This window comes from Rhinoraja longicauda, chromosome 15 (genome assembly GCF_053455715.1).
Source record: "Rhinoraja longicauda isolate Sanriku21f chromosome 15, sRhiLon1.1, whole genome shotgun sequence".
Lineage (NCBI taxonomy): Eukaryota > Metazoa > Chordata > Chondrichthyes > Rajiformes > Arhynchobatidae > Rhinoraja > Rhinoraja longicauda.
Window position 1 is genome coordinate 20,499,721 of NC_135967.1, and position 13,653 is coordinate 20,513,373.

Consider the following 13,653-nt stretch of genomic DNA (forward strand, 5'->3'; position numbering starts at 1 on the left):
GCAGAAAACATTTGTACAAAATTTCAGAGTGGGATTTTCTTTTTAGATATAGAGATACAGCGCGGAAACAGGCCCTTTGGCCCACCGAGTCCGCGCCACCCAGCGATCCCTGCACATTAACACTATCCTACACACACTAGGGACAATTTTTTTTTTTTTAAACATTTACCCAGTCAATTAACCTACATACCTGTACGTCTTGAGTGTGGGAGGAAAACGAAGATCACGGAGAAAACCCACGCAGGTCACGGGGAGAACGTACAAACGCCGTACAGATGGCGCCCGTAGTCAGGATCGAACCCGAGTCTCCGGCGCTGCATTCACTGTAAGGCAGCAACTCTACCGCTGCGCCACCATGCCGCATGTAATTCTGGGACTGCCCAGTTTGTGTTTCTAATTTAATCCATTTATTTTAAAATAAGGCAGATATTAAAATTGGTAAACAACAAAGGTAAAATTTGTGTAAAATAATTTACAGCTTTATTTATATTGCACGTGTTATTAGGACAAAAAGTGACTCACTCTAAAATACTATAGAAATCAACCTCCCTCTGCAGTTTGAGAGGGAGAATCTTAAAATCAGATGTATCAGTGTTACTGTGGAGTAAAGGTAACCACAGAGGCATGAGCTGGCTGATGTTGATTGGAAGGAGACCCGAGTAGGAATGACAGTGGAGCAGCAGTGGTAGGAGTTTCTGACAGTAATTCAGAAGACAGGGGATACTTTTACCCAAAGAGGAAGAACATACTAAGGGAAAAATGAGGCCACAATGGCTGACAAAGGAAGTTAAAGATTGTATAAAAGCAAAAGAGAAAGCAAAGATGGATGGAAAGCTTGAGGATTGGGAAGCTTTTAAAAACCAACAGAAAGCAACTAAAAAAGCAATAAAGGGAGAAAAGATGAAATATGAAGGTAGGCTGGCCAGTATAAAAGAGGATATCAAAGGTTTTTTTTTAGATATTCTCACCGTTCTAAATGGGGAGAGGATTCAGAAATCGGAGGTGCAAAGGTACTTCGGAGTGCTGGTGCAGGATTCCCAAAAGGTTAATTTGAAGGTTGAGTTGGAGGTAAGATAGGCAAATGGAATTCCAGCATTCACTTCGAGGGGACCAAAGTATAAAATCATGGATCTAAATGCTGAGGATTTACATTTGGAATATTATGAGCAGTTTTAGGCCCCATCTTAGAGAAAGCATGTGCTGACATTGGAGAGGGTCCAGAGGAGATTTATGAGAATTATCCCAAAGATGTTTGTGTTAGTGTATGAAGAGCATTTGAAGACTCTGGGCCTGTACCTGCTGGGGTTTAGAAGGATGAGGGATGATCTCACTGAAACCTACTAGATAATGAAAGGCCTAGATAGAGTGGACATGGAAAGGATGTTTCCGGTAATGGAAGTCTAGAACCAGAGGGCACAGCCTCAGAAAAAAAGGATGTAACTTTAGAATGGAGATGAGGAGGAATTTGTTTAGCCAGAGGGTGGTGAATCATGTGGAATTCAATGCCACAGGAGGCCAAGACATTGGGTATTTTTAAAGTGGAGATTGATAGATTTTTTGATTAGCAAGGGCATCAAAGGTTACGGGGAGAAACCGGGACAATGGGGTTGAGACAGGAAAATGGATCAGCCATGATTGAATGGCGAGTCGACATGATGGGCCGAATGGCCTAATTCTGCTCCTATGTCTTAGGTCCTACCTATTTTAATAATAGAAACAGAAAATGCGAGAAATACTCAGCAGGTCACTATTCAAAGGGTTAACTCTATTTCTTTATCCACAAACCCTGCCGGATCTGCTAAGTATTTCCAGTGACTGGAATGCAATGATATTGCTAACACGTGAGTTTGACTAATCTAAAAATTGATTATCTGACATTTATCAAATATTGGAAAGGATATTGCAGGCAAATAATCAACACTTTATTTAAATATCACAGGACATTATGTCATCATGTGCAAAATCATTATGTACGTTCAACAAAAAGAAAAGCTACCATCTGGATCTTTCATAAAGTGTAACAGATTCCCTTCAACTGATTTAATGTATGCTATTATTCAAAGCTAGAAAAACTGCATGTCAAAAACAGGAAAGCTTGGTGTCAATATTATTGCAAGTTATTTTGCTCAAGGCATCTGCACCAGCACTTCAAAAGAGCTGTCCAATTAGTCTTACCCCCTGCCTCTTTTCTGATGGTATCACAGGCACTTTCTTCTTTTATGCTTTAGTTCAAATCTCTTCAGAAAGTCACCTCTCGTCATTTTATTTTCCTGATTTTAAAACTCATCATCCTTTGCTGACTGACCATTCACAATATGCTCTCCTTAAATATTTAGCCTCTATGATTCTGAATCTCCTTTTAACTTTCTCAGCTCTCTGGAATCCACTATTTCTTCAACAAGATTTTGACATAACTCTGCTTATAAAAAAACAGAAAACAAATAGCCTGTTTGGGATACAGACAGAATGAAACAGAAAGTTACCTAAAATTGTTGAATTCAATAATTTCTGAAGATTGCAACTAACCCAGGAGGAAGAGTGGAAGAGTGTGCATCGGGCTTCTTTGTAACAGTGCAGACGGTCATAGAAAGAAATCTGCGTGAGAGTGGGATAATGAACTCAAGTGCAGCAGCCATATATAAACTCAGGATCACTCCTGCAGACTTAACACAGGTGCCTTACGATGTGACGATGTACTCCGGAATATCTCCAGAAATGCAGTGTCACAATTGGATACAATATGTATCTTCGTTTGGATTTTTTTGGTAGCTTTCTTCTTCAGCAGTCCTTGATATTGAAAATGACTTGCTTGCATTCCAGTTCCTTCATTCTGAGGCCAACGTGGGAATGAAAATTCTTCACAGATGGGGCAAGGTGCCGCTGACAGGCTATGCCTGTGGGCAGTTTGCAAAGTGGTCATTTCCACCAATTATTCAGAGCTTCTGTGCGCTCTCGTGAACTCAAGGTTTTCCATTCCATTTTGAATGCACCTTCTCTACATTGAACAGTCATGGGTCACAGATTCCCAAGTCAGTAGGCATGTTACATTTTATCAAAGAATCTTTGAATCCTTAAATCATTTCCACTGTCCCAAAGAGTGTTCACTTTGTGAGTCTGGTCTTAGGCATACGCAAGATATGACCTACCCAATGTAGCCACCTAAATATAACTCAGGCCACAGTGCTGGAGATGTTGGCCTGGGTGTATATGTTGATGCTGGTTTTCCTATTTAACTTTGGAGAGCTTTGCAATGGCAGGTTCAGTAGTATATTTCCAGTACACTGAGATAACCTGTGTTGTTCAGAACTCAGAAGCAAACAAGAAGGCAGGGATCACAACTGACCAGTAGTCCATGAATGATGCCAGGTCTGAGGACGATCTTCTAACTCTCTTTTCAATCAACCAAACACCAAGCTGACACATTTAAAGCAATAAATAATAAACTGCTGGAGGAACTCAGCGGGTCAAGCAGCATCTTTGGAGGGAATGAACAGAAGACGTTTCGGGCCGACACGCTTCCTCAGACTGTTGGTCATCACGACTGAAATTTTGGTGACCTTGGTTCTAAAGTGCACATGATGCAAGTTAAACAGTTTCACATTAGTACGACACAATGGTAACATGGGCATAGTAGGGGCAAATACAAACCCTTGTTTGACATTGATCTTCACTGACATTGTTTTTGTTGTACACCTTTTGTTTAGAAATAAGTCTTGCATGCTGTCATGAAACAAAATCATGATGTAGATAGATTTATTCGTGCAGCTGAATCTGAAGAGCACTCCACTGTCTCTGCAAGTTTATAGAGTCAAAAGGCTTTAGTGAGATCTAAGGTCACAGATCATTCTTGGTTCTATTCTCTGCAATTCGCTTGGAGTTGTTGCTTAGTAAAGGACATGATTGCTGTGCTCCAGATGGATAGAATCCACACTACCAGTAGTTTTTGCAGCTCTTTGGTTGCTGAGAGAAGTGAAAGATCCATCCAATGGCTTGTTCCTGTGGTGTGTGGATTTGTCAATGACCACTGTCTGCGGAGGACTTCATGAACAGAAGTACAGAGGCTACATTGCGAGATGCAAGCCACTGGTTGGCCGCAAAAGTAGGATGGCCAGGTTACAGTTTGCCAGGAATTACTTAAAAGAGCAACCACAGTTCTGGAAAAAGGTCTTGTGGACAGATGAGACGAAGATTAACTTATATCAGAGTGATGGCAAGAGCAAAGTACGAGAAGAAACTGCCCAAGATCCAAACTATACTACCTCATCTGTGAAACATGGTGGTGGGGGGGTGTTATGGCCTGGGCATGTATGGCTGCTGAAGGTACTGGCTCACTTATCTTCATTGATGATACAACTGCTGATGGTAGTAGCATAATGAATTCTGAAGTGTATAGACACATCCTATCTGCTCAAGTTCAAACTAATACCTCAAAACTCATTGGCTGGCGGTTGATTCTACAGCAAGATAATGATCCCAAACATACTGCTAAAGCATCAAAGGAGTTTTTCAAAGCTAAAAAATGGTCAATTCTCGAGTGACCAAGTCAATCGCCCGGTCAGAAATCAATTGAGCATGCCTTTTATAAATTGAATGGGACTAGCCCCCAAAACAAGCATAAGCTAAAGGTGGCTACAATACAGGCCTGGCAGAGCATCACCAGAGAAGACATCCAGCAACTGGTGATGTCCATGAATCACAGACTTCAAGCAGTCATTGCATGCAAAGGATATGCAACAAAATATTAAACATGACTATTTTCATTTACATGACATTGCTGTGCCCCAAACATTATGGTGCCCTGAAATGGGGGGACTATGTATAAACACTGCTGTCATTTCTACATGGTGAAACCAAAATGTACAACAATGGCCTTTATTAAAATCTGACTATGTGCACTTTAACCACATGTGATTTTTTCTATTACAAAACTCAAATTGTGGAGTTCAGAGGCAAATAAATAAATGTCTGTCCCAAACATTATTGAGGGCACTGTGTATCTCTCGTTTCCCTTTCCCGTGATTTTCAGTCTGGAGAATGGTCTCGACCCAAAACGTCACCAATTCCTTCTCTCCAGAGATCCTGCCTGTCCAGCTGAGCTACTCCATCGTTTTGTGTCTATCTCCAGATTTCAATGGTCCTTTGGGAAAATGTTTACCAATTTACATCTAAATGGCTGCTTAAGTTAAACATTACGTTTCCCCATTTTAGATTAATTGAGGATGATGATCTATTTCCTAACCAGAATGTTATACGGCTGGGAGGAATCTGCAGGTAGGGGGATTCAATACAGCTGCTTCCCTTGCCCTTTTTGCTGGTTAAGGTTGCAGGTTTGGTGCGTGGCAAGTAACTGTAGTCTATTTTATAAATGATATACGTTGTGTGCTGAAGGTCAAATAAATAAATCAAGCAAGCAGCTCTGTTCTGGTGTCAAACTTCTTGAATGTTGCAGGTATTAACTCATCAAGCAAGAAAAGAGTATTCCATCATGCTCTTTACTTGCCCTTGTAGAAGATGGAAACTTTTTGGTGTATTAACAAATGAGGATTTTCCTCAGTATACCCATTCTCTGATCTACTCTTCCAGCCATTGTATTGATGTGGTTGGCCCAGTTGAGTTTCTGGTCAATGGTGACCTTGGTATATAGATGATGGGAGTTCAGCAATGATATTCAAGGGTAGGTGGTCAAACTCTAGCTTGTTGGAGATTGTCATTGCCTAGCACTTTTATGGCATGATTATTCTTCACCATTTATCAGCCTGTGCCTTAATGTTGCCTTGGCCTTGTTGCATGCAGGCAGGGGTCGTTTCATTTATTGAGGATCTGCAAGCAGAATTAAATATGATGCGATCATCAGTGCACACTAATGATCACATAATTCACTGATCTTATGACGAAAGGAAAGCATGATAGTTTAGCCTGTGATACCGCCCTAATAAAATCCAGTAATTCGATAGCACTATTGATCACTGGATTCATCACCTTGCTGATGATTGACAGCGGACTGATTGGGGTAGTAATTTGTTGGATTGCATTTGTATTGAAGTTTAAAAAAATCATTTTCAACACTGTTGAGTAAATGCAGGTCTCTAAGTCATTGTCATTGGGATGTCATCTGGGCACATAGGGTTTGCTGTTTTTGAACTTACATAGTGTGAATCAAATTGACTGGAGACCTGCTTCTGTATCAGTGGGGATTTCAGTAGGAAGCCACTTTACTTTAGACATTAGAGATACAGGTGGAAACAGACCCTTCAGCCCACCACGTCCGTGCTGACCAGCGATCACTCTGTACACTTGCCGACACACTAGTGGACAATATACTGAAGCCAATTAACCTGTAAACCTGTACGTCCTTAGAGTGTGGGAGGAAACCGGAGCACCCGGAGAAAACCGCGTTCACGGGGAGAATATACGAACTCCGTATCGATAGCACCCACAGTCAGGATCGAAGCCGGGTCACTGGCGCTGTAAGGCAGCAGCTCTACCGCTGTGCCACTATGCCACCCCAAAGTTACTTCTGACAAAACATGGCTGTGATTATTTCAATCTTGTTTAATCTTCAACCTAGCTATGAAGTTGAAGACCATACATGTTTGCACGTTATTTGAATTAGTTGCATATAAATTGAAAAATAAATATAAAATATGGAAAGTAAATATTTTTACAAATTTGTCAAAAAATAATTTGTCTTTCTTCATAAGTTCACCAATGAAAAGAGGGCTATGATGTCTATGTAAAGATAGGTTAGATCATTTGATCAGGTGTGAGGAACTAGAAAATATTTTGTTCTAATATTTAGCAAACTGCTACATAGAAAATACCTGGGCAAAATATACTTCCAACACTCATTCTGTACTGACATTACTGAATATCTCAACAACTCAATCAATCAGACCTATGGTAAACTTCAGTCTATTACGATGAGAAATTCATTATTTAGAAAGTACAAATATTGAAACCAGCAGAACCATAAAAATATACCACATTTGGTCTATTAATTTAGCTGATAAACGTGCATAATTATTTGAAATAAATAGTCTTTAAAGTACAATGATAAAGTTGTTCAAGTTACATTTTGGTTCATTTAGACACTGGTCAGAATGCCTGTAATGTTCTTTGTATTCCTAAAGATCAGCAGCAAGGTGAAACGCACTGAAACGGAAACATATCGACTTCGTCATGGTGACTGCACTAGTAAGACTAAAGGTGAGAATGTATGTTTGTACCACAGATGTTATAACTTATTTAGAATAGAATACAACTTTGAAAATAATAGCATCCGTACCTAAAAGGATGTGAAACTGCAGAATTAATAAAAAGATGCATCCTGTTCACCAGACTGAGAGATAATTTGAACAATTGATTTTCTACAAACATTGATGTTATTTGATGCACACTGTTAACTGCAACATCGATTCATACCTATTAAGTACAGTTTTCTCTTTGTTATTTCTGGTACATTCTCCAAAACCTAAAGTCAAGGCCCCACTTCCCAGTTCAAACCTATCATCTTAAATGCTCCAATCATTGACTTCACTGAGTAAAATAATGGTCATCAATACTCAGACCTTTAATCCCAGCATCTAACACATTTCATTTACTAGCTCAGCCAAGTTCTCTACTGAAGACTACAATATTCCAAATAAACTAAGTTACATGCTCCAGATAATTATGGTTGGAATTATAAAATTGAAATTTGATACAAGTGCACTGTTTCTACAAGTCTTTTGCAACGTTATAGTCTTCTGTTAGACCAGTTCACTGTTTCTGCTCTTTGCATTTCCAGTTATGTTCCATCTCACTGTCAATTCTTTCTCATGTACCTAAAGATAAACCCGTTTAACCTCTTTTCTCACTGGAAAGAGTTTAAATCAATTTTACAGAGAGTTCTGAACAGCAATATTTCAGTTGTGCATATTTATCTTCCATCTCCCACTCCCAGTCTGACCTTTCGGTCATGGACCTCCTCCAGTGCCATAGTGAGGCCCACCGGAAATTGGAGGAACAGCACCTCATATTTCGCTTGGGCAGCTTGCAGCCCAGCGGTATGAACATTGACTTCTCCAACTTTAGATAGTTTCTCTGTCCCTCTCTTCCCCTCCCCCTTCCCAGTTCTTCCTGTCTCCACCTATATCCTTCCTTTGTCCCGCCCACCTGACATCAGTTTGAAGGTCTCGACCCGAAACGTCACCCATTCCTTCTCTCCTGAGATGCTGCCTGACCTGCTGAGTTACTCCAGCATTTTGTGAAATAAATACCTTCGATTTGTACCAGCATCTGCAGTTATTTTCTTACACTTTCCATCCTCTCAATATCATTTGGATTTCCACCACCTCTCCTGAATTTTATGATATATGAATTTTGCTAGTGCAATCCCAAGCATTCAATCCCCACAATTTATATTTTCTATTGTACTGAAAAAATGGTGTCAGTTCCAAAACCTTTAAGTTCAAGGTGCATAACGCAAGAAACACAGCATTTGCAAGTTTCTTGTAAAACCTTGACACCATTCCTTCATCGTCACCAAATCAAATCTATGGAATTCTTCATCCAACAGCACAGGAATAACTTCATATAACGGACTACAACGGGTTCAAGGAAATGTTTCACCATCATTTTACAGATGAGCATTGAATGCTGATCAGCAAATCAACATCCCACAATAAAAGCAAAAACAAAAATCTTCAAAAATGTAGCTTAGATTTTTTCAAGCATGATAATCATCTTAACTTCTTAGTTAACTTTGTTGAGAACTTAGCTGAGCTAGTTAATCATATTTTTTTCACCTAGAAATTAAATGTCAACAATGTTTTTGACCATCAAATGTATTGAATCTGATTGTTAAAGGGCGTCTAAACTGAGTCAACTGTGTAATGCCTTCCAAATGATGCTTGGAAAAATAGACGGTACATTTTAAAGGTTTTTTATTACTCTCATTTTTGTCACGGGGTGCAAATCTTCCAAAAGCTGTGTAAAGCATTGATGTAAACTGAGCGGCAAACACCAAGCCTTTACTCACCTAACAGGATTGCTGGTCAAAGAAACTCTCAGTGATTCTAAGCAGTTAAGAAGTTTATCATCTGTAATTCCTGAACGTAATTCATGAACATATTCTTGGGATGACAGAGTACTTTCATGCTTGCTGTTCTTCAGTCCACCCTGTAGAAACAATATGGCAACAGTTACTCCACATGTACAGAAAATGGCCACAAAGAAAACAGTATGTAATAATTTACTATAGAACCCAATTATGTGCAGGATATTCAAATGCTGTAAAGAGGTCCTAAAATCCAATTGGATAAACAGGAAATAGTAGATCCAAATAGGAAAACCTGGAAATGCTCAGCAGATCAGTACTAACTGTAAGAAGAAAACAGACTTAAATTCTCAGAAATTGATAAAATGTCAATTACCTGAAATGTTAACTTTGTTTTTATTGCTCCTCAAATGCTACCAGTATTTTTGTTTAGATTTCAGATATTCAGCATCTGTAGTTTTTTTTCATTTTGAGGAATAATTGTGATGGGAAATTTTATTACAATGCAAAGCTATGGGTATTTACAGCAGACTGATCAATGGGTAGTAGCCACTGTTAGTGTCCCTCTGCATCAGAACTAAGTCTGTGCCCAAGCTTTACAGTAGATGGGAGGTGCTGGGGGCAGAAACTAACAGGACTGAGCCCTGAAAAGTTAACATGACCTAAGCTGGGCTAAAGACCTATGGGAACAGAAGGTAGACACAAAATGCTGGACTAACTCAGCGGGACAGGCAGCATCTCGGGAGAGAAGGAATGGGTGACGTTTTGGGCCGAGACCCTTCTTCAGACAGAAAACGACCTCTTGTCCTTGCTGCTCATCAGCATCTCATTTGACCCGCAAAAGGGCAAGCAAACACCATGTAGAGCAGGATGATTGGCCAAATTGGATGGGTGGAGGGAAAGGGAGTGCTCCTGGTTCTTGCTCCAAGGTCTGATTACAGAATTGGATCTGTTCCTGGAAGATCTCTGCTCTGCACATACAATGCCCTACATAATGATTGGAACAAAGACCCTTCATTTATTTATTTGCCTCTGTACTCCACAATTTGAGATTTGTCATAGAAAAAAAAATCACATGGGGTTAAAGTGCACATTGTCAGATTTTATTAAAGGCTATTTTTATCCATTTTGATTTCACCATGTAGAAATTACAGCTGTGTTTATACATAGTCCCCCCATTTCAGGGCACCATAATGTTTGGGACACATGGCTTCACAGGTGTTTATAATTGATCAGGGTTTGTTTATTTGCCTCCTTCATGCAGGTAAAAGAGAGCTCTCAGCATCTATTCTTTCCTCCCGTCTTTCCATCACCTTTGGAAAATGTTATTGCTGTTTATCAACATGAGGACCAATAAAAGTCAAATAAGTCATTATGAGACTGAGAAACAAGAATACAACTGTTAGAAATATCAGCCAAACCTTAGGCTTACCAAAATCAACTGTTTGGAATATCATTATGAAGAATAAGAGCACTGGTGAGCTTATTAATAGCAAAAGGACTGGCAAGCCAAGGAAGACCTCCACAGCTGATGACAGAAGAATTCTCTCAATCACAAACAAAGATCCCCAAACACCTGTCCGATAGATCAGAAACACTCTTCAGGAGTCAGGTGTGGATTTGTCAATAACCACTGTCCGCAGAAGATTTCATGAACAGAAATACAGAGGCTACACTGCAAGATGTAAACCACTGGTTAGCTGCAAAAATAGATGGCCAGGTTAGAGTTTGCCAAGAAGTACTTAAGAAAGCAACCACAGTTCTCGAAAAAGGTCTTGTGGACAGATGAGACGAAGATTAATATATCAGTAATGGCAAGACCAAAGTATGGAGGAGAGAAGGAACTGCCCAAGATCCAAAGCATACCATCTCATCTGTGAAACACAGTGGTGGGGGTGTTATGGCCTGGGCATGTATGGCTGCTGAAGGTACTGGCTCACTTATCTTCATTGATGATACAACTGCTGATGGTAGTAGCATAATGAATTCTGAAGTGTATAGACACATCCTATTTGCTCAAGTTCAAACAAATGCCTCAAAACTCATTGGCCGGCAGTTCATTCTGTAGCAAGACAATGATCCCAAACATGGTGCTAAAGCAACAAAGGAGTTTTTCAAAGTTAAAAAATGGCCAAGTCAATCACTTGATCTGAACCCAATTGAGCATGCCTTTTATATGCTGAAGAAAAGACTGAAGGGGACTAGCCCCCAAAACAAGCATAAGCTAAAGATGGTTGCAATACAGGCCTGGCAGAGCGTAGCCAGAGAAGACACCCAGCAACTGGTGATGTCCATGAATCGCAGACTTCAAACAGTCAGTGCATGTAAAGGATATGCAACAAAATACTAAACATGACTACTTTCATTTACATGACATTGCTATGTCCCAAACATTATGGTACTTGAAATGGGGGTACATTTGCTGTAAAAACTGCTGTATTTGCTACATGGTGAAACTAAAATGTATAAAAATGGCCTTTATTAAAATCTGACAATGTGCACTTTAACTCATGTGATTTTTTCTATTACAAAACTCAAATTGTGTACAGAGGCTGCCTGACCCTCTGAGTTACTCCAGCATTTTGTGTCTACCTTCGATTTAAATCAGCATATGCAGTTTTTCTTTCTTGCAAATAAATGATGGGTCTTTGTCCCAAACATTATGGAGGGCACTGTAGGCCCTATTAACCACTTACTCAACCTGTCCTCTCTCCCTTACAATGGAAAAAGCAGACCAATGGAAGAACTCAGTGGATCAATCAGATGGAGGCAAGGCAAAAGATAGAAACATAGAAAATAGGTGCAGGAGGAGGCCATTCGGCCCTTCGAGCCAGCACCACCATTCATTGTGATCATGGCTGATCGTCCACAATCAATAACCTGTGTCTGCCTTCTCCCCATATCCCTTGATTCCACTACGCCCTAGAGCTCTATCTATCTAAAGATGTAAGTATATATATCTTATTGAGACCCTGCATCAGGATTTTTTGTCCCCTACCACTATCAATCATTTGTGAACCGATGCTGCCCGACCTGCTGAGTTACTCCAGCACTTTGTGAATAAACCGATACCTCAAGTTCCTTTTACAACAATAAACATTATTTCATTTTGCCTGCTTATTTTTCCTACCAAATAAATCATCAATAAACTATGCATTAAACATAAGGGCCAATGCATCATTATCACCTTTGCATCCAGAAAGCTGCCAAGTTTGTGTTACCCGCCATGAATTTAGAAAGTATGGCTTGGACCCACAGTTCTAGATCAATATAGATTCAAGGACCGAGCAGAACCAAAGACAGACACAAAATACTGGAGTATCTAAGTGGGTCTGGTGAAAATGGAAAATAGATTTATTGCAATTTGGCAGAGCCAACGACTTTTGCCCTGTGAACCATCACATCCCTGAGTCAACTCTTTTAAACCATTTTGGAAAAGTTTAATTACACACTACTAAAAGAAAATACATTAAAAGGGAAATTCTAAGATGTTGCAACATACTGGAATTGATTCTGCTCTGTATTATTTGAGCTATTTACATTGGTATACTCAAAGCTCTTAATTGCAGCAATTCAGATTGTACAAATGGTCTACAATTAAGCTAATTATATATATCAACAATGGTAGAATAAGGAGCTTAAGAAACTGGGCGTGCAGATTTTAGAAAAGCTTCTGCTCCATGCTTTGAGACTCATGAACCAATCACCTCTTTCACATCTCATTCCCCAAGGTACTATCCGTACACTTATTTTTAACTCTATCTCATTCAATTATTCCATTATTGCATTTTAGCCGGTTCGCCGGCAAAGCTGGCATTGCTGCATTCACGGACACACGAACACTCCATTGTTGACCCTTTGTTTCCATTCTATTCCACACACAATGTTGCCTTTTTGCAGTATTATTATCTTGATTTAAGACAGTTTTTGCAGTTCAGCCGAAGCTTTACTACTTGAGCCATGTTACGGGCTAAAAAACCTCTCTTGACTGATGTTAGTACCCCCTTGGCCTAATTGGGGATCGATAATCACATGTTTGGATTATTTTGGTTCATTGTGTAGAAACCTCAGATATTACTGAGTATGAGTATAATGCAATGTGGGGTGGGTGCGTGTGTGTATATGCATACATATATTTGTGTATTTGTGTACGTATGTACATGCATATATGTTCCGCTCATACAGATGTTTTCTATTTGTATTATTATTTTTATTTTGAAGTAAGATGCCTTTAACCCCGATATTGGGTTGTTTGCACAGTTTAGTTCAAGTTTTATTATTTAAGTCACTTTACTGACCTTGAGTATCTCTCAAGTGATGCCGTTTCCCTTTGGACTCTATTGGGGACAAATTTATGCACATTTGGTTTATTCAGCCTCAACGGTCACGAATCTCAGGTAGTATAGAGTAAGAGTTATTAGATTTTTGCTCTAAATTTTTTTGTAGCTAGGGTTCAGCTTGCATCTCAATTGGGGAGATGCTTCGGCTGGGGGGGGATCCGGGGGTATGTTGTTTTTTTCTCCCTCTTTGGCAACAGTTGGTACATGTTTTTTGTGCTTTATTTATCTTTGTGTTTTGAACCTGTACTATTAGAGTCAACTAAGATCTTTTGTTTA

General features: G+C 39.6%; 1 protein-coding gene across 8 annotated transcripts in view; it reads right to left on the reverse strand.

Annotated features, from left to right (window-relative positions):
* The window catches only part of diaph2 (diaphanous-related formin 2), a 448,875-nt gene that overhangs the window by 343,023 nt on the left and 92,199 nt on the right, over positions 1-13,653 (reverse strand). For all 8 annotated transcript variants that reach the window (XM_078412289.1, XM_078412288.1, XM_078412284.1 and 5 more), the window contains one exon: positions 9,020-9,159. In XM_078412289.1, coding sequence (XP_078268415.1) covers positions 9,020-9,159 — 140 coding nt within the window. The remainder of the gene's footprint in view (positions 1-9,019; positions 9,160-13,653) is intronic.